Source organism: Odocoileus virginianus, unplaced genomic scaffold (assembly GCF_023699985.2).
Source record: "Odocoileus virginianus isolate 20LAN1187 ecotype Illinois unplaced genomic scaffold, Ovbor_1.2 Unplaced_Scaffold_14, whole genome shotgun sequence".
Lineage (NCBI taxonomy): Eukaryota > Metazoa > Chordata > Mammalia > Artiodactyla > Cervidae > Odocoileus > Odocoileus virginianus.
In genome coordinates, this window is record NW_027224276.1 from 1,850,576 (window position 1) to 1,872,059 (window position 21,484).

Below are 21,484 nucleotides of genomic sequence, written 5' to 3' on the forward strand. Positions count from 1 at the left end.
TTACAAAGAAAACACCTGGTCTGATGTTTTTACCTGGAAGTTGTGCCAAATATTTAAAGAACAAATAGTTCCTTGGTTAACCTCTGTCAGAAAATAGAATGAAAGGGAATAGTTCCCACTTCATTTTATGACTCAAAAGTCAAACAGGGAACAATGAGAATGGAGAAAGTACAGGTCAATCTCATTCATAAACAAAATGCCAAATCCCTAAATAAAATATTAATGAACAAAATTCAGTATTATTTATCCTAAGACTGCAAGACAGATAAAAAACAAGAAAAATCTCTAGTGTAATTCACATTAACAGATTAAAACAGAAAACCAATCTGTCATCTCAGTGGACACAGAAAACATGTTTATAAAATTCAATATCTACTCATCTTTAAAAAATCCTATTTCAAACAAAGAACAAACTGGAACTTCCTTAACCTGTTAAGTGGCATGTACAAAAAAATTACAGCAAACTTACTCAATGGTGAAACTTTAAAAACATTACCTTTAAAATTAAGTCCAACATAAACATGAGTAATATTAACATTTCTATTGACATTGGTGTTCATGTTTTGAAGTTAGTAGGTCCTAGCAGTGACATAATATAAGAATAAGAGATTTTTAAAAAGTAAGGATTGGAAGGGAAAAAAGAGAGCTGTCATTTACATATAAATTATCAAAATTAAGTTTATCAAGTTTGCTGGTTGCAAATGCAATACACAAACTCCCCACAATTATAGTTGTATACATTAGAAATAAATTGGTATAAAATGCAACTTTCTATAAAGGTATACAATAGCAACACAATAAACAAAAATTATAATGACACATAAGCCCTTTTAAATTATAAGACTTCACTCAAATAACATAAAAATGTCTAAATAGAGACACACCATATTTACAGAAGACTCTATCACAAAGATGTTAACTTTCCTTAAACTGATATATAGATTGACTATAATTCCAATTCCAATCAAAACACCAAAAGTTGTATGTACGTGTGTGTAGTTTGAAAAACTGATTCCAAAATTTATGGGGACAAAAATTTTCATTGTGTAATTGTTCATAACCCTAAACTAGAAATTATATAAATATACATCAACAGTAAAATGGATAAATAAATCATGGGATATTTGCAAAATATAATATTATACAGCAAAGAGAATAAGCAATTGCATGCAACAATATTATAGATGGCACAAAATATAATGTTGAATGAGAAAAAAAAAGTCACAGATGAATATACACAGTTGTTCAAGAACTTTGCACACTAATGAATTTAATCCTCAGAATAGTCATTAAATAATTGTGTACCTCTACCACCCCCAGGTCACTAAGTTTATTACATCTGTGGTCTGACATAATTCAGTCAATCACTTGTGAGTCACTACCTTGTACACACAGATCCCCATGCTTTGCTATGGTGAGGGTAGAGTGGACGTAGCACAGAGTTACCATTTACTGGGTATCTGCTATGTGCCAGGCTTCAGGTTTGACGCTGGGGATATGATGGGCAAAAGACCACACACCCACCTTCTTATTTAAATAATAACAGTAACATTGAGTACTTACTTGACATTCTTTTAAGCATTTTATATGTTTTAGCTTTCTAATCCTCACTACACTATTACTAATTTCTTTTTACCAATGAGGAAATGGAAGCACAGGTAAGTTAAGAGGGTCCAGACATCCAGGGTCACAGAGGCAGGAGGTGGCAGAGCTGGGACTCAAAGCTAGGCAGTCTGAATCACTGAACACCCCAACAACATGGGGAAGTAGGTATTAATTATGTCTTATAGCTGAGGAGAGATAAGCTCTTAAAATAAAGTGAATGCATATTTATTTTGCATCTTCTATATGACAGAGACTATATTATATGATTTATGTATATTATTTCTCCAACTGAAAGACAAGAGTTCCCAGGAATATAAGGTCTCTAACTATAGAGGACCCAGGTATGCAAAGAGTGGCTTGCCTGCTTGTCAGCTTAACCCAATAGCCCCTTAGAAGGAATAAAAGTGATTTGGTGAGTGAGGGTAGGATGTAATTTTCAGTCTCATCTAGGATCCTTGATCTCCAGATGAGTGACTGAAACTGCTGATGGAGAGGAAAAGGAAGAACAGAAGGCTAGGTTTTTTCCCTCTCTTCCTCCATCCATACCCTCCATTCTACATAGTATATTTAACATCTTACATCTTCCTGGCTCTTCCTCTCACTAGCTGTGAGCCTGGACCTCTTCTAGCGTTAGCATAGTGGAAGCTCGGTCAGCTGGTCCTTAAAATGTCTGGGTCCCACAGTACATAGCTGTCTTATCTCCACCCACCTTATGGCTCCTCAGGTCAAAATTCTTGGGCTGGAAACACCTTGATCTGCAAACTGTCCCCTGTTATCTATGGGAAATGGTATAATCTACTTTAAAAATGCATTTACAGGTTTTGTTTGCTTTCCCCTTTTGACCCTAGTCTTTTTTAAATTTTCAAAGTGAACATTACACCAGTAGTCTTTCCCTGGGTGTCTTCTCCCTCAAATTCCTAGAGCAGCAAATGTGTCCATATGTGCCATGAAGGCAATGCAGGAGTCAGGACACCAGCCTTTTCCAACCCAGTTAGGCAGGACACCCAGCCTTTTCCAACCCAGTTAAACCCAGTTTCTCAAGGAGGCTTGAGAAAGGGGAGGAGCAAAACCGACCAATGATATGGAACTGTTGTGTACCCAGCACCTGTCCTCTAAGAAACAATGCCAAGAACTTTATTTCACCCAAGCGCTATCAGACAGTACAAATTTCCAGACATTTCACTGAGGTCACCAAAATATTTAGTCTAGCGCTGATCTAGAACTGTCAGATTTCAAACAAGAAGTATTCCAAATAGGCTCTGGATAAAAGAAAAAATTCCTAGTCAATAATCCCTCTGATTAAGATGGTCTTTACATAACCATCATTCTTTCTCTGTATTCACCTCTCTCTTTCTGTCTTTCTTTCTCTCCTTCTTTCTCTGTTTTTGACATTAGCATCTTGTTGCCCTACAGCTATTTCATCCAGCTGCTCACCTATTCCAACTTTCAGGTGGGGGTGGGGGTGGACAAGGGGCCATGTCCTTTAATCTTCTACACCCATTCTACCACCACCACATTGAAGCCCACAGAAGCAAACCCCACTTACAGCCCCTCCTCCGTTGCAGCCTGCTGTTGCCGTTGTTGTGTGGAATCCAGATCTTCTGCAATCTGGTTTGGGTGAGCTCTCCCATCTCTTGAGACATCTTAGGCGTTGCAGCTAATGACACCACTGTCCACAAGGTACCGGGCCTTACTTTCTGTCTTATTAGCTCTCTCTTCTTTTGCTGTGGCCACAGCAGGTGGTGGACAGATTTGGGACAGGGAGGTGTGCTGGGGTTCTGAGCCCTTTTGCAGCCTGTCTCCAGCCTCTCTCTTGTCTCCTAGTCCTTGCCTGCCTCTGCTCCTGTATGTACCATTGGGGGCTTGGGTGCAGAGGAGAGGTTGGGCAGAGGTCAGCAGGGGCCTCTGAACTCCAAGAGCTGTGTACATAGGAGATAAGTTGGAGCCCAGCAAGGAAGGCAGCCAGCAAGACAGCCCAGGTCTGGCCAGTCACTTCCCTCCAATGAAGACAGGACTAGTAGAGTATGCAAATAAAAGACTGAAGATCATGTGCTTATGTCCTGTGTGGGGTGGGGAGGCAAAGGTGATGGAGTCAGATCTCAGCAGCTTTCATAGCTTTGCAATAAAAAAACAGACTCAAGCAGAATGTCAGGCTCCAACCCAGAAACAGAGATCCACATCAGAAATGCGAGATTCCCAAATACAAACACACAAACACGATGTCCCTACTGAAAAAAAAAAAAAATGTTTTGAGCTAGCAGTCATTGTCCCGAACTGGAATTGGAAGGTTTACCGCCTCAACGCCCTCCCAAAGGCACTACAAACCTTTTATTCCCCTGAATGCAACTACCTTTCCTATCAAGGGTCCTGCTTTCCTAAAATGTGGGAGTGTGCTGCCTGGGACACTCTCAGAGAGATGGGCACTATTTGATCATCTTTATGCTCTCACCAGCCAAGGCTAAATAAATCAGAGTAAACCTGAGATGTGCATGCAGCCATTGCTAGGGAGAGTGACAGTATGATTGCCAACTGTCATCAGGTCATCTAGGAAGAAAGGAATTGTGATCTAACCCATAACTTGACTAAACTTCTTTATGCCAAGCCATGAGGATGGAGGCCTGGCCGGGGGTGGGGGGGGGGGGAGGCTGCAGCAAGCAGACTGTGGGGAATAGGGAGCAATGGCCTCAAAGTAGGACAAGTCCATAGGCCAGAGCCATTCTACTCAGAATTCTCTTCTTTACCCTCCCCCTGATTGTTTTGAAACTTTTATGTGTAAAACTCATCTAACAGCATAACTTACCTGGAAGATGTTCAAGTGTGCTCTTACTTCATTCTTTTGCAATCTTCCCACCCCTTGATAAACCTCCAGTGATTGGCTACATGGAAGCTCAGTTTCTTCCTCTGAGCTGGGCAACACTGGGCCAGTCTCTTGGGGATATAAATCTCCAATTCCTGACCTCCAGTGCTCTCAGGTCCACTTTGCCTTTTAAGAAGTTCCTTAAAATACGTTCTCAGCATCCCTGTCTACCTAAAAGTTAGATTCCCTCCAGTTTCTGTGTATAAATCATACTAAACTTTCAATACATTTCAGAGCCTTCCCTTCTAATGAATCTCTTGAAGCAGTGGATCACAGTGGTTAAAAGCACTGGGCTCTGGAGCCATACTACCTGAGTGGAATCCCACCTCTTCCCCCTTGCTAGGAGATCCTGGGCAGAACACAACTTTTCAGTGCCCTGGTGAAACACTTTGTGTTTTCATCTCATAAGAGTATCTTAGGGTAGTTGAAGATTCAGTGTGTTAACACATATAAAGTAATCTGGGAAATGTTCAATATATATTATGTAACTCTGTGATTCCCTCTGTGAAGTAAAAGATCAATCACCTCTTTGGCTAATCTACAATTTCTAATGTAATGGTTAGAATTCAGGAAACAGCAAAAGAAACTTACAAAATTATGACAGAGGGTTAACATTTGTAATAAAGAACTCATGCCAATCAATTAGAAAGATGAATTCATTTTTATTTTTTTGGTTTTACGATACAGAAGACCCCTAGAAATAATTTTATCCAACTCTCTCAGGTAAGAAAATAGAGGCTTGAGAGGGGAAGTATTTTCCTAAGGTCCTATAGCAAATTAAATCACCAAGTCAGGAATGAAACACTGGGGATCTAATTTCTCCAGTCCAGGGTTTTTCTTTGGTTTAACTGATAAAAATAGCTTGTTTTAAGAATGTGGTCCTCCAGATTAGCTCATAACATTTAGAGTCCTAGATCTAGACTTTGGAAGAGATACAATTCTCTTAATCCTAATAAGTCTCCTAACTGTATCACTCTGCTAACGCTAATAATCTTAACAATAATGCTTTAGAAGTATGCTTTCCAAGGCCTACAATGAAACATATTCTTTTTCATAGTTGCTCCTTCCAAACATTCTCACTGGCCTCACAGGGAAACTGAGGTCTCGGGAGGGGAAGTGGCTTGTCTGATGTAATCAATCTAGTCATATGAACCCCATTTCTATGTTTAAAATTTTGTCCTCATGACCCTGCATGAAAGATAATTTTAGCAGCAGGAAATCTGAGATAGGAGCTTAGCTGACTTTTGACAAGGTCTGAAAGGCAAACTTGGGGTCCAGGCTTGAAAACCCAAATTAAAATTGCCTGAAACTAGCTCTTTGTGTGTGTTTGTGTGTGTATGTGTATGTGTCTGTGTGTATTGTGATCCCCAGAAGTAGGAAAACTCAACAAGCTTTTTGGAAAGGCCTCAGCCCTGGTTCTTCTCAATCAAACCTACTTCTCCAGTCATGTCTCTTTTTAGACTCCCATGGCTAAATTGTATCAGCTACCTCACTGGGCCCCCAAACTTACTGTGTACTTTTTTGCCTCTGGGTGTTCGCTCAGCCTGGAATGCCTTCTCTTCCTTTCCATTCTCAGTGAAATATGACTCAATTTTCTAGGCTGGGCTCAATTCTCACCTCCTCTGAGAAGCCTTGGCTTTGGTTCCCACATTGCTTATATGCTTCTGTTTATCTGAGCAAGCATCAACCTGTGTTTTACCAGTTTACTTTCCTACTAGATTGTGAGCTCTTTAAGGATAGGTACTGGATCTCAGTTATCTGTGATCTGTTTCCAGATGTCCAGCGCAGGCCTTGGCACAGAGGATACTTGCTTAATCTACATCTCTCTGCCTGGATGAGATGAACATGTGTACAAATAATCCTCATTCAACAAGATAAATTTTATAAAAAGGGAGCTATTCAGGGAACTGGAATGGGGGAAATAACTTGGTTTGAAGGTAGAAGGTGATAGGAGGATCTAGAGAGTTTCTCAACTCTGAATGGGGCAAAACAAAAAGAACTAAAGAATGAAGTCCCCTCAATCCCCAAAATGATCCAATTAACTGGTTACAGAAAAAAAAAAAGGTTCACTCAGTATCAGAGACTTACTAACCCTAACTCAAGATGAAGAGTTGAACCACAGATTCTAATTTGGGATTAACTGTATGGAGGAAAGCATAAAGTGTGACTTTCTGAGGCATACAGATTCTGATTATCCTCCCAAAGTATGGAATTCATGGAAGAATTTCATTAAAAGCAATGTCAAGACAGTACTGATGGGTATCAAAATCACAAATGGAGTCTCTGTATTGGTAATTCTTGGAGTGTATGGATGTGAATGCATTTGTTTTAGAGTGAGGAGGGGAGATTGCATGCTTATAGGTCATGTGTCTATATGTGTATATTAGGTCTTTCGTGGAAGCAGCCTAGGAGCCATTTCCTTCTTAGCCACTTCCCTGACCTACGGTCCCCTCACTACTTTCAGCCCCATGCCTGGAGCCCAAGGTTTGCACTCCACAAACCACAGTTACTCGGGGAGAAGAGAGTTGTGGGTGGTATTGCCTGTGGAGGCTACAGAAAAGGTAAGATCACTAACATAGAGCACGGAAATCCTGAAATATTTTCAAAGAGCTTTGGTTCCTCTCATACTACTCTTCTTCACCTTGTTACAGCCCTCTGAGGGAAATAGGATAGGGACTTTAATTTCCATTTTAGTGAGGAGGCTACTGAAGTCCAAAGAAGCTAAAAAGCTTGTTCAAAGTGCCACAGCAAACCAGTCCTACTTTATACACCAGTTGGCAGTTAAGAAATGTAATATCTATCATCCAGCTTTAAAAAAAAGAAACTGGACTAGACCAAGTTAGAGAGACTTCTAAAAGTGCTAGGGAACTGCCCTTTGGGCCAGTGTTCCACAAAGACAGGTCAAAATGGATGATAGATAATGAGATATAGAAATTATATTAATCCCAAACTTCCCATACACTTTAGTGAACAGTTCAAGTGACTGCCTACACTAGGAAAATTTTCCAGAGAGCCTAAAGAATGGATTTATATTTGTATTAACTCCTATCTATTTTTCTTCTGTCTCACCTACCTGTTCTCCTAGAGGTTTTTTCTTCCATCACTAATTATCCGACACACGACTCTTGCATTTAGACCCCCAAAGCAGGTCCAGTGATCAAACAGGGAGTCTGGAGGTGCTTGTTGGTTCTCTGGGAAGGCTGGGAAGTATCCTTGGTAAGAGGGGGAGTGTACCCGCTGTTGAAATATCAGCTGTTGTAGTTGCCAAAGAAGTTCCTGAGTCATCCGGAGCCTTTTCTCTTCAGGCCAACCCCGAAGGTCAGAACTAATATTAACAAGCTACTGCAGAATGGGGAAATGAAAACCAGCAATGGAAACAGGCAAGATCTGGAAATCCTTAGGGCTGTTTCATATTGGTCTTCAGTGCAAATTGGCATGATCCCTTACTGGAAAGTGATTTGGCAATATGAAGTAAGAGCAATACAAATGTTCATTTCCTTTGTCCTAATTATTCCACTCTTGGGACTCAGTCCTAAGCTTATAACCACCAAAAACATGAAAAAGCTTAAAGCACCAACATTTTAATTTCAATTTCAGGGCTATTTTCTGATGGCAACAGCCTTTAAGTCCATCAGGGGGAATGTAACCTTTAAGTCTTCCAGGGGGGAAGCAGCTCTTTAGGTCTTATTTGCAGACATTGAGAATGATGGTTGCAATTCTGGGGGAAAAGTAATTTTACTGCAATTTTGGGTGAGGAACCTAAGGATGCAAAGTTATACTTTCCCCTGGATATTGGGCACTTCTATTATCTCTATTCTTATGTTCTCAGAAAACAAGTCACTAATCTGCTGATGCTCTTGCTAATGTCCTTTGCTTGTTCATTCATTCAGCAAACACTAACTCCTAACATGTGCTGTGTGCTATATTAGTGAGTGAAAGTGAAGTCGCTCAGTCGTGTCCGACTGTTTGCGACCCCATGGACTGTAGCTTACCAGGCTCCTCCATCCATGGGATTCTCCAGGCAAGAATACTGGAGTGGGTTGTCATTTCCTCCTCCAGGGGATCTTCCTGACCCAGGGATCAAACTCAGGTCTCTTGCATTGCAGGCAGACGCTTTACCCTCTGAGCCACCAGGGGATGGGACTAACAAGATGAATCAGACATGGTCATTGCTGTCAAGCTGCTGGCAGTCTAGTGATGGAAACAGAAATCAATGGTAGCCATGCATTTTAAGTGGTGTGACAGAATGGATGATAGGGTGGTGTGGGGGCACAGAGAAAAAGATCTAACTGGAGTGGTGCATGGGTGATTAGAAAAAAACTTACTCAGTATTCCTTGAGCTGATTAAGATAGGAATTGAATCTTGGCTCTAATACTTCTGTGATACTGATTTGAATTCACTGAACCTCTCTTATTTAGCTTTAATGTCCCTTACAATGTTGCTCTGACAAGGAGTGAGATAAATGCATATGGAAGAGCCTTGGGTTATATTGGGAGACAGTGCTGCTCTGGAACGTGGATAATCCTCTTAGATTCTCTGGGTCTTGATTTTAACCATCTGAGAAATGAAGAGAAAGTACTTGTCAGGTCACATCCTAGGGCTGCTATAAGGCCAAAGAAAAATAATGGCTACAGGGTGGGCTGGATACAACTTTCCCGTCTACCTCCCCGAGCCCAATAAAGCCAGAGGCCCTCTCCTAAGTCTTACTCCATTAGAGTGCGTCCCCCTCCCCCATTTTCCCCATGGTTTATTCAAAAGTTTCAATACTATTTTGCAGCCCGCCCCCAATATATTTTGATATCTTTCCATATAAATGCACATAGAACATGTCATTATCCTCTCCTTTTCTTAAAAAAGCATTTATTTTATATTGGAATATAGTTGATTTACAATATTGTGTTAGCTTCAGGTGTATAACAAATTACAGCATATACATACATCTATTCTTTTTCAGATTCTTTTCCATATAGGTCATTACAGAGTATTGAGTAGAGTTCCTTGTGCTGTACAGTAGGTCCTTGTTGATTATCTATTTTACATATTATGGTGTGTATATCCTTTTTTAAAAATTGAGATAAAGTTTGAGTGCTCAGTCATGACTCTGAGACCCCTTGACCTGTAGCTTTCCAGCCTCCCTGTCCATGGGATTATCCCAGCAAGAATACTGGAGTGGGTTGCCATTCTCTCCTCCAGGAGATCTTCCCAACCTAGGGATCAAATACATGCCTCCTATGTCTCCTGCACTGCAGGTAAATTCTTTATCGCTGAGTCACTGGGGAAGCCCAAGATAACATTTGCACAACACAAAATTAACAATTTTAAAGTGTACGATTCAGTGTGATTTAGTACATTTGGCAATGATTTAACTTATGTGAAAAATAAAAAAAATAGATAAACACACAGGGACAGAAAGCAAATTGATGGCATCCAGGTGCTCGTGGTGAAGGGCCAGGTGTTCGTGGTGAAGGGCATAGGGACTAATTGCTTAATGGGTATGTGTTTCACTTTAGGTTATGTTTTGGAACTAGGAAGAGGTGAAAGTTCCTCATTCCTTTTATTATTATTTTTAATTATGGTAAAATATACATAGCACAGACTTCTCTGGTGGCTCAGATGGTAAAGTGTCTGCCTACAATGTGGGAGACCCAGGTTCGATCCCTGGGTTGGGAAGATCCTCTGGAAAAGGAAATGGCAACCCATTCCAGTATTCTTGCCTGGGAAATCCCATGGATGGAGGAGCCTGGTGGGCTACAGTCCATGGGGTCACAAAGAGTTGGACACAACTGAGCAGGCATTTGCTCACACACCCACCCAACCCCCCACCAAACACACACATATTTCACTGTATATATGAACCACAATTTCTTTATCTGTTGATGGACATCTAGGTTGCTTCCATGTCTTAGCTATTGTAAATAGTGCTGCAATGAACATTGGGGTACATGTGTCTTTTAGAATTGTGGTTTTCTCAGGGTATATGCCCCATAGTCAGGATTGCTGGGTCATATGGTAGCTTTATTCCTAGTTTTTAAAGAAATCTCCAGTGTTCTCCGCAGAGGCTGTACCAATTTACATTCCCAGCAACAGTGCAGGAGGGTTCCCTTTTCTCCACACCCTCTCCTAGCATTATTGTTTGTAGATTTTTTGATGATGGCCATTCTGATCAGTATGAGGTGATACCTCATTCTCCAGGCCAGAATACTGAAGTGGGTAGTCTTTCCCTTCTTCAGAGGATCTTCCCAACCCAGGGATCGAACCCAGGTCTCCTGCATTGCAGATGGATTCTTTACCATCTGAACCACAAGGGAAGCCCAAGAATACTGGAGTGGGTAGCCTATCCCTTCTCTGGCAGATCTTCCTGACCCAGGAATCGAACTGGGGTCTCCTGCATTGCGGGTGGATTCTTTACAAACTGAGCTATAAGGGAAGCCTGTGTTCTCCACAGAAGCTATATCAATTTATATTCCCACCAACAGTACAGGAGGGCTCCCCTTTCTCATACCCTCTCTAGTATTTATTGTTTGTAGATTTTTTTTTTTATGATGGCCATTCTGACCAGTATGAGGTGATACCTCATTGTAGTTTTGATTTGCATTTCTCTAATAATAAGTGATGTTGAGCATTTTTTCATGTGTTTATTAGCCATCTGTATGTCTTTGAAAAATGTCTGTTTAGGTTTTCTGCCCATTTTTTGATTGGGTTGTTTGTTTTTCTGATATTGAGCTGCATGAGCTGCTTATATATTTTGGAGATTAATCCTTTGTCAGTTGTTTCATTTGCAATTATTTTCTCCCACTCTGAGGGTTGTCTTTTCATCTTGTTTATGGTTTGCTTTGCAAAAGTTTTTAAGTTTAATTGGGTTCCATTTGTTTATTTTTGCTTTTACTTTCATTACTCTAGGAGGTGGGTCATAAAGATCTTGCTGTGATTTATGTCCAAGAGAGTTCTGCCTATGCTTTCCTTAAGAGTTTACAGTTTCAGGCCTTACATTTAGGTCTTTAATCTATTTTGAGTTTATTTTTGTGTATGGTGTTAGGAAGTGTTCTAACTTCATTCTTTTACATGTAGCTGTCCAGTTTTCCCAGCACCACTTATTGAAGAGACTGTCTTTTCTCCATTGTATATTCTTGCCTCCTTTGTCAAAGATAAGGTGCTCATAGGTGCATGGGTTTATCTCTGGGCTTTCTATCTTGCTCCATTGGTCTATATTTCTGTCTTAACATGTTTACTTTCAATTACTTTTGGACAAAGGGGGCAAGACCATACAGTGGAAAAAAGACAGTCTCTTTAGCAAGTGGTGCTAGGAAAGTTGGACAACCTCATGTAAATCAATGAAGTTAGGACACTCCATTATACCATACACAAAAATAAATTCAAAATGGCTTAAAGACTTAAATATAAGACATGACACCATAAACTCCTAGAAGAGAACACAGGCAAAACATTCTCTGACATAAATCCTGATAATATATTCTTAGATCAGTCTTCAAAGACAAAAGAAATAAAACAAATGGGACCTAATCCAACTTAAATGCTTTTGCATAACAAACGAAACCATAAACAAAAAGAAAAGACAACCTATAGAATGGGAGAAAATAATTGCAAACAATTACCAACAAGTGCTTAATTTCCAAAATCTAGAGCCTTTCTTACTGCTCAGGCCTCCAGCCACAAAGCTCCCGTAGCTCAGTCTGGCTTCCGGGTTTACACGCTTGGTTATACCAGACACTCCCAGCTCCCCACGTCAAAGCCTTCCGGGTACCAAGGGGATGCGGTCTGAACACTAGGGGCGGGGTTTTGGTCGCTGCGTGGTTCCGCTTGCTGCACGGTTCCGCTTAAGGCTCTGCCACTTGAATAATGGTGAAATCTCACTTGTAAGCAATCGAAAGCACCAAAGGGACTTTTGAGCAGAGTAGAAACGCATTCAGACTCAGGCACGCGAGCCAGTGTTGGCTGGTAGGAGAAGAAGCCCAACCCGTGACCTTTCTCTCACTATTCATTTCTTCTAGGGCAGACCGACCCCACCTTCCCCATCAGCTTCCGCTCCTCCTACCAATGAAAACTGAGGAGTTTGAAGCCCCGCCCCACGTACGTCCGACCGCTAGAAAGCCTGCGCAAATGTTCGCGCGCGCGCGCGCGCGGGAGGTCCAGGCCTGTCGGACTTAGGAGTTTCCAGTTTTTCCCCTAGCGCCTGCGTTGGGCCCGGGCTCAAAGGCATTGCAATTAGCTGTCGACATGTTGCGCTTGGTGAGCTGGAACATCAATGGGATTCGGAGCCCCTTGCAAGGGGCGAGATACGAGGAGCCCAGCAGCTGCACCACCATGGCTATGGGGCGCATTTTGGAAAAGTTGGATGCAGACATCGTCTGTCTTCAGGAGACCAAAGTAACCAGTGAGCGCTCAAGAATTTAGGACCCCCTACCATACTTCCCCCTTTCTGCTAACTTTTGCCCCCTGCTCCATTTACTTCACTTTTCCATTTCTCTATTCTTAGAATCCTCCCCTTGGAGCCAGTTCGGAATCCCGATCTCCCCTCTGTGTTTCACGCTCTAGCTAGATCTCCTAATTCCCACATCATCTCCTGGCCTTAGCGAAATCATAATTCTCTCTCCCCTTCGCAATTTCCATCTTGTTTCACATCCCGATTCCTACTCATTCTCCTACCCCAGCTAAGTCCCCAGAATTTCTTCCCCCTACACACTTTCCATCTCCCACTCCCAAGTCAGATTTCCCCAATTTCCCTTTTCTGCCCCCAGTCCATATCCTTTAATTCCCACTCCATCTTTGTCCCCAGCTTAGATTCCCTAATTTCCTCCTTTTAAAACTTCTATCTAAAGTCCCCAGACCCCCTTATCTCTACCCCCTGTCTCCTCCCCAGATGAGTGCTCAGTTGCTAAGTCCTGTCTGACTCTCTGCAACCCCATGGACTGTAGCCCCCCAGGCTCCTCTGTCCAAGGGATTCTCCAGGCAAGAATACTGGAGTAGGTTGCCATTTCCTTCTCCAGAGAGCCTCTCATTCCTACTTCATGTCCACCCCCAAGCTTAGAGTCTGGTAATTCGCTGCACACACAACTCCTCCACCCCCTGCCCCACAGCTCAATCCCCTGATTCCTTCCCTCTCCCACTCACCACCTCTAAGACCGGTTACCTATTTTCCCTGCATCCTCTGTTCAAATCTTCCAATTCCCTCTCTCTCCTACCTCCTGCTCAGATTCCCAGTCTTCTCTCCTGTGTAACCATTTCTCACCTCCAACTTCCTCCAGTTACCTAGCCTTTTCCCACCTGATTCTTCACCTCCCATTAGGTAGTCTTCCCCTTTCTTGTAATTCTGGTATCAGTTTCCTCTATCGTCCCCACTTTCTAACTTCTCTAATCATAGATACTTAATTTTCCCTTCCCACCCTGGCTGTGACGTGTGCAAGGCATTAGCCTACAGCTATAATTCCAGGTCTTTCTAGTTTTATCTCTGATGTAATCTTACATCTTTTTTTCCCCCAGGGGATGTGCTGACTGAGCCCCTGGCTATCATTGAGGGCTACAACTCCTATTTCAGCTTCAGCCGCAACCGCAGTGGCTATTCTGGTAAATTGGTCTTTCTGGGGACTTTAAAGTGATGAGGGCAGGTGGAAAAGGGTTTTCAATATTTAATGAGAAGGCAGTAAGAAATGTAAGCTTTTTGTCTACAGAGCTAAAGCCACATCAGATGATATGAAGGATTTTTTTTTTGTTTGTTTGTATAATATTGGATTGCAAGAGCACAATAGTGGTGGTTAGTTACATGAGCTCTGGAGCCTGACTGCCTGAGTTTGAATCCTAGCTCACTTCTAGTTGTGTACCCTCTGGCTAGCTATTTAACTTTTTTATGCTTAAAGTTCCTTACTTGGAAAGGGGGGATAATGTGTACTTCTTAGGGCTGTTGCAAGAACTGAACTTATTAGTTCATATGATAATAATAATAGCTAGCATTTTCTGAGCAGCTACCATGTAAAGCACTTAGAATATTAGCTGTTATTAATCTGTATCTTTTCAAGATGAAGGAACTGAGACCCAGGGTTTGAGTAGACTTGCCCCAGGTATCCATGGCCCTTGAGTTGGGAGAGTCATCAAGAGAGCTATGCTTGATGAAGATGAGCATGTGACCTGTGCAGGGGCAATAGGCTGTGCAACAGGCTGTTGACTGCCAGGCCTGCTCAGTCACCAGTACCCTCTCTGTCTCCAGGTGTAGCCACTTTCTGTAAGGACAGTGCTACCCCAGTGGCTGCTGAAGAAGGCCTGAGTGGCCTGCTTGCCACTCAGAATGGGGATGTGGGTTGCTATGGAAACATGGATGACTTCACCCAAGAGGAGCTTCGAGCTCTGGATAGTGAGGGCCGGGCCCTCCTCACACAACACAAGATCTGGTAATAGTCCACATCCCCGTGTCACCCATCATTGCTAGTTCAACTCTGTGAATGTGGTGGTTCTAAGGCTTGCCTTATAAACCTACATTCACCATTGGAAAACTTCCTAAACTTGCCATTCCTGGACTTTAGTCCTGGCTAAGCTACCTAGTTTGTGACCCTGAACAAATCATATTCTTCTCTGAGCTTTGAGTTCTCTATCTCTACTTGGGGCTGAGGTGGGAGGGAGCCTGGTTGGGAGGCCTAACTCTTTTATTACCACAGGTACCTCAAAAGCAAGTTAGCCAACCTTGTACTTACTGCCCCAGATTGCTCTCCTTCTGTGTCCTATCTTTGTGAATGGCAGCACCATTACCTGGTTTACCTGTGTGTCATCGTAGGTATAGTCAATCCTCAAGTCCTGTGTATGCCACCTCATTCATATTTCTCTATCCCTTTCCTTTATTTCCATCCCATAGACAACCACTGAGTGGAAGTCACATGGTGTGGGAAGGGGAAGGGTGGCTTGCAAGTGATCCCTTTTTGATGGGCTGGTTCTCTTCTTACCAGCACATGGGAAGGGAAGGAGAAGACCTTGACCCTAATCAACGTGTACTGCCCCCATGCGGACCCTGGGAAGCCTGAGCGACTCACCTTTAAGATGCGCTTCTATCGCTTGCTGCAGATCCGAGCAGAAGCTCTCCTGGCAGCTGGCAGGTACTGCAAGCCTGTGCAGAAAGGCTTCCTTGAGCTTGTCCTGGGTGCCCAGTCCTGTGTCAGGACTCACTGGGAGGGGATGTGGGATCTTTGTATTTTGAATTCATTCACAGCCTAGTTGTAGACATCAGCATGCCCAAGGGAATAGGTTCTGCTGTTTAAGAGCTTGTGAGGACCAAGTAAAGTGATACAGATATGAGTTTTGTATTCAAATACCTCTGGTCACAAATCCTGGCTTCTCCTTTTACTCACTAAGAGCCCCAAAGCTAGTCCCACCTCTGTTTTCTCTTCTGTAAAATAAGTATATGAAACCCTGAAAGTGAAAGTCACTCAGTCATGTCTGTTCTCTTTGCGACCCCATGGACTATACAGTCCATGGAATTCTCCAGGTCAGAATACTGGAGTGGGTAGCTGTTCCCTTCTCCAGGGGATCTTCCCAACCCAGGGATCAAACCCAGGTCTCCTGCACTGCAGGCAGATTCTTTACTTCCTGAGCCACCAGGGAAGCCCAAGAATACTGGAGTGGGTAGCCTATCCCTTCTCCAGCGGATCTTCCTGACCCAGGAATCGAACCGGGTCTCCTGCATTGCAGGCGGATTCTTTACCAGCTGAGCTACCAGAGAAGCCCTATATGAACCCCTACCTCAGTGCAGTTTTAAGGGTGAAATAAGAGGAAGGTAACATACTTAGAACAAATGAAAAGTCTTGTCCCAGAGAAGGACAGGAAAGTGAGGTTGGGTTGGAATAATCAAGAGATGCTTCCTAGAGGGAATAGTACCTGAGCTCATCTTTGAAGGATCAGAAAGATGTCATTTGGTAGAGATCAGTGAGACGATCATGTCAAACAAGAAACAGTGTTACCTTTGGAGATCAGAATTGGGTTGGTCATTTGTAAAAGGTATAAAGGCTATAGTGAAATTGGAGAGGTAGACTACTATGCGTCGCTGTTGGATCCCACCTGCACATCTATGTGGCAGGTGGCAGATCTTGGGCCCAGGAGACAGTAGATGGACCAGGACTGCTGCTTCCCTTTCTTGACATTCATTTTATGTTTTTCAGCCATGTTATCATTCTGGGTGATCTGAATACAGCCCACCGCCCCATTGACCACTGGGATGCAGTCAACCTGGTAAGGTTCCCTTTAGGCCTTTGACCTCACTCCTGACTGATTCTGTTCAGCCAATCAGTGCTGTTTTTTGGCCCAGTGGCAAAAGCTTCCTTCATAGAAAAGCAGAGCTTAGTTTGAAATTCTGTTCTCAAAGCACTGAGGATTATGCTGTGGACTCATTTATCAGTCAGTTCTGACTGTTGGCCCCCCAGAGCTCTCAGCATGGTGGTTGACTATGGACACATGACAAGTCAATTATAGAATGGTACCTGGACTTCAGGGGAGATATCTTAAAATTGCTGAGTCTTTTTTTTTTCCATTTATTTTTATTAGTTGGAGGCTAATTACTTTACAAAAATGGCTGAGTCTTAAAAGATGAGTAGAAAAGAACTTGGGGTGGAGTGGAGAGCAAATCATTCTGGCATGATGAGCAAAGGCTGCAAGGTGAGAATTTGGCTGGTGTGCATTAGGAACTACAAGTCCCCTTCTTATTAGGGGATGACAGGGAAGGAAGTTGAGTAGCAGAGGATGGGGCTAGAGAATTCCAGTCAGATTTTGAGGGCCTCAAACTCCACATTATCTGAATCATTTCCCTAATAGACTAAGTTTCCTGCTCACGAATCTTCAATACCTCCCAGTTACCTTGCAGACATGCAGAGAAAACACCCAGGCCTGGCATTCAAGGCTCTTCCTTGTCTCTGCTCAGTCCTTTATTCCCATCCTCAGCACCCCTTCACACTCCATCCACTCCACCCAGGTTTTCTCCTCTCTGCCCATTGCAAAAGTTCTTCTCATTTTGGCTTTTCTCACTGTCCTCTGAATTGGTGGGCATCCCCTCCCTTTTGTCTTCTTTTCTTGTATGAACCCCTCATCTCTGAGTCCCTCTAGGCCAATGATTCTCAACCCCTGAAAGCACATTAGAATAAGTAGCTTTATAAAAATATCAATACCTTGATGCAACCCTAGACCAATTAAGTCAGAATCTATTGGCTGTGAGGCCAGGGTAGCAGTATGTTTTAAAAACTCCCAGGCTGATTTTATTGTATATTTAGTCTTGAGAACCACTGTGCTAGAATCTTCAAGTCGCTTGCCTCAAAGAAGAGGCTGTAGGAAGATTCCTTGATTAGTTTGCAGAAGAGCCACAGGACATAGATGTGTCTTCCAATGGGGAAAATGAGCAGAAATGAGATAATTAGAGACTGGTGATGGTCATGGTGGGGAAGGAAGTGTACATTACAAACTGAAAGACGTCAGTTCTCCCTACATTATTCCTCATTGGGTATTTACTTATAATCTGTTCTTCCTGCTTCCTGTGATAGTGTCATATACCTTTATGTGTTCTCTTCTTAGTTCAGAAATATCCTAGATCTCTTGAGTGCACTTCATATGTTCCCCCCCACCAAAAAAAGAATAGTACCAGGTGACATGACAAACACAATCTTTTCAAAATAGCAGAATATGTCCACTTCCCACAAGACCAGCTATTCTAGTCTCATCCTCCCTAAATGGTACCGTCCATCCTCTTGGTTGCTCCAACCAGAAGCCAGGGAATCGTGTTAGTATTGTCCTTCTCTACCCTCCCTTTTCCCATTCAATTGGCCAGTGAGTACTGTTGATTCTAGCTCCAAATCATCTCTTAATTTCATTTTGTCTCCTCTGGTACCACCCTAGTCTAAGTGACCATCATATCTTGCTTATGTGGACTATGATAGTCATCTCCTGTTGGTACTCTGGCCCACAGTCTCATTGCCCCTCCAGTCTTCTGGGTATGCTGTTCCCTCCCTCCACAGGCCCATTGCATAAGTTGTTCTCTCAATTTGTAACACCTTCTGCCTGGGTTATTCTTGCTCAATCTTCACTTCTCAGCTCCAGATTACTTGCTGAAAGAAAGCCTTGTTGGTCCCCAAGACTAGATCAGGGTCCCACTTTGTCATTCATATCACACCTGGCACATAATCAGTGTTCTTTGAACATTTGTTGCATTGAATGGGTGAGTGAGTGGATTGGGTGGATGATGAATTAGGAATCAGAGCCAAAGGAAGTATTCAGATGTGAATCCCTTGAGCCCCTCAAATACCACAATAGTACTAAAGGGTTTACATGAAAAGGCAACAGTCTTAACTCCTAACTGTAGCCCAACTTCCTGGAGGTAACCATTCTAAACATCTTATTTTCCATTCTCTTGGTGAGCAATTCTGAGAATTGCTTTGATTAACCAACAGGAAGCTTTCAGGCCCGGGATTTATGGCCCAGTGCAAGGTAGATGTAGCTTGATGCAGAAGTAAAAGGAAGCATGAGCTTTTAAATCACTAAGGATGCAAAGTGAATCCCAGCTCTGCCAGTTCCGGACTGTATGACCTTGAGCATTCTTCTTTGGAACAGCCACATTTTGTTGTCTGTAAAATGAAGCAATTAGTCCCTTACAGTTCTAGGCATCTAGTTCTGCCTCTTTCTTTGTCCTCCTTCCTTTTCCCTAGGAATGTTTTGAAGAGGACCCAGGGCGCAAGTGGATGGATGGTTTGCTCAGTAACCTGGGGTGCGAGAGTGGCTCCCACATGGGACCCTTCATCGATAGCTACCGCTGCTTCCAGCCAAAGCAGAAGGGGGCCTTCACCTGTTGGTCAACAGTCAGTGGTGCCCGCCATTTGAACTATGGCTCCCGGCTTGACTACGTGTTGGGGGATAGGACCCTGGTCATAGACACCTTTCAGGCCTCCTTCTTGCTGCCTGAGGTGATGGGCTCTGACCACTGCCCTGTGGGTGCAGTCTTAAGCGTGTCCTCTGTGCCAGCAAAACAGTGCCCACCTCTGTGCACCTGCTTCCTCCCCGAGTTTGCAGGTACCCAACTCAAGATCCTACGATTCCTGGTTCACCTCAAACAAGATCCTGTGTTCAAGCAGTCAGCACTACAGCCCAGCAATCAAACACAGGTACACATGCGCCAAAACAAAGCCCGTGTGCGCTCAACTAGGTCCCGGCCAAGTAAAACTGGCTCTAGTAGAGGCCAAAAAAACCTGATGAGCTACTTCCAGCCATCCTCCAGTCGCCCCCAAACTTCTAACTTGGATATTCCTAGCCTGGGCACCCTTGTGACCCCAAAGACCTCAGAAGAAGACGTGGTGGCCAATGTGGTGGAGGGGCAGGCCAAGGCTTCAGAGGCCAAGGATGAAAAGGAGATACGGACCTCATTCTGGAAGTCTCTGCTTGGGGGGCCCTCGCCCATGCCCCTCTGTGGGGGACACAGGGAGCCATGTGTAATGCGAACTGTAAAGAAGCCAGGACCCAACCTGGGCCGCCACTTCTACATGTGTGCCAGGCCCCAGGGTCCTCCCACTGACCCCTCTTCCCGCTGCAATTTCTTCCTCTGGAGCAGGCCCAGCTGAACCAACCCAGGCCTAGAGATGTCTGACATAGTCAACCTTGTATATGATCTGAGGCCAGCTTCCTCCTAAGCTGCCTCCTGCTTCCTTCCTCTTCTTTCTCCTCCTCCTCATTCACCTTCCTCAAGGACCCTTCCCCTTTCCTCTTTTTCTTCTTCCTCCAAGGCCTCCTTTTTTCTCTTTTCTTCCTGCTTATTTCCTCCTCATTGGTGAACTTCTTGTGCCTTAATGCTTGTGACCCAGTTCCCCACCCCACTTCCCACCTTCCTCTCAGAAGTACACCGGAAGCAGTTGCCCCAGGAAGTTGTAATTTTAAACCCCTTCCTACCTTGTTGGAAAATGTATCTGTGCCTAAATAAAGTCCATGTCTTTGTTGTAGTGCACCATGTCATATGGACATTTTGGATGTGCCACATAAAGTTGAGTTAGATGTTATCTCAGTCCCGGGTTTGAACTCCTAAGGAGAAGGGATGAAGGAGGAGTGGTGCTCACCATAAAGGTGCTCTGTTTAGTTGGGGTTTCCTGTACTGCTGAGGTTGGGTCATCAAGGGAGGTGGGTATGGTGGGACAGAAAGCTCAGGTGGACTGTGTGAAAGTGTTAATCACTCAGTCATGTCCAACTCTTTGTGACCCTGTGGACAGTAGCCCGCCAGGCTCTTCTGTCCATGGGATTCTCCAGGCAAGAATGCTGTAGTGGGTTGCTGTTCCCTTCTCCAGGGGAAGAACCTGGGTCTGCTGCATTGGCAGGTGGATTCTTTACAGTCTTGAGTCATCAGGTAACCCCCGGGCTGTGTAGCTTTAAACCAATGTTTCCCAACTGATGTGTCTCACAGCTGCCACAAATGTGTTAAAGGGTGGAAAGAAATGGATCCCTCAAACCTAGAGTTGCCAGACAGGACCAGGAATTAATTGCACAAGTATTAGGAAAGATTGCCTCCTAGGCAGGTAATATTAATTCACCCAAGTGTGCCATGCACATGTTTTCAGTGTGTTATGACCTAGAGAGGTTGGGAGCCTTGCCTTGAACAAGTTGTTTGCTATAGCCAACCCTCATTCCCACCTTGGGAAATAGAACTGATAAGTCCTGTTCTATAAGGTACTGTGGGAAGCAAAGAGAATAATGGATTGAGGAGAATATCCATTCTCTTTGTTGGAAAATACCTTCAAGCTTTTGGGGAACTACTCCTTTCCTCCAGGCAGATTCGTTTGGGCTGATTCCATCTCCTTGCTTCAGGGGCTACCTGGGGCCAAAGTTTTCAGGTATAGAATGAAGAGTCAATCCTTGGATTTTTGGTGAAACCATGGGGAAAGAGCCATTTAGTATAAATCTTCCAAGTGTCCTGGCTCTTTGTGCAACTCACTGTGTAGTTTTTGGCCTTTCCCTCTGTCTGAATCTGTTTCCCTCTCAGTAAAATGGGATGGTCAGATCAACAGGTG

At 43.5% G+C, this 21,484-nt stretch overlaps 2 protein-coding genes across 7 annotated transcripts in view; one reads left to right on the plus strand and one right to left on the minus strand.

Annotated features, from left to right (window-relative positions):
* PFKFB1 (6-phosphofructo-2-kinase/fructose-2,6-biphosphatase 1) overlaps positions 1–7,630 on the minus strand; it is a 100,557-nt gene extending 92,927 nt beyond the window's left edge. For 2 of the 4 annotated variants that reach the window (XM_020913155.2, XM_020913157.2), the window contains exon 1: positions 3,152–3,599. In XM_020913155.2, coding sequence (XP_020768814.1) covers positions 3,152–3,248 — 97 coding nt within the window. In that variant the 5' untranslated portion in view covers positions 3,249–3,599. Of the gene's footprint in view, positions 1–3,151; positions 3,600–7,535 lie in introns of those variants that run through there. The other 2 variants (XM_070462811.1, XM_020913154.2) reach the window with 2 other exon arrangements.
* Positions 7,631–12,563: 4,933 nt separating this feature from the next.
* APEX2 (apurinic/apyrimidinic endodeoxyribonuclease 2) lies at positions 12,564–20,430 on the plus strand. Of its 3 annotated transcripts, none has more exons than XM_020901843.2 (6): positions 12,564–12,855; positions 13,962–14,045; positions 14,683–14,863; positions 15,413–15,559; positions 16,619–16,688; positions 19,145–20,430. In XM_020901843.2, exons 1-6 carry the CDS (start codon positions 12,699–12,701, stop codon positions 20,048–20,050), a joined length of 1,545 nt encoding a protein of 514 aa, XP_020757502.1. In that variant the 5' UTR covers positions 12,564–12,698; the 3' UTR covers positions 20,051–20,430. The 3 variants fall into 3 exon arrangements, with proteins under 3 accessions (XP_020757502.1, XP_070318931.1, XP_020757503.1); XM_020901844.2 differs by having other exon boundaries at positions 12,765–12,848; XM_070462830.1 differs by lacking the exon at positions 14,683–14,863 and having other exon boundaries at positions 12,759–12,848.
* Positions 20,431–21,484: the final 1,054 nt, after the last annotated feature.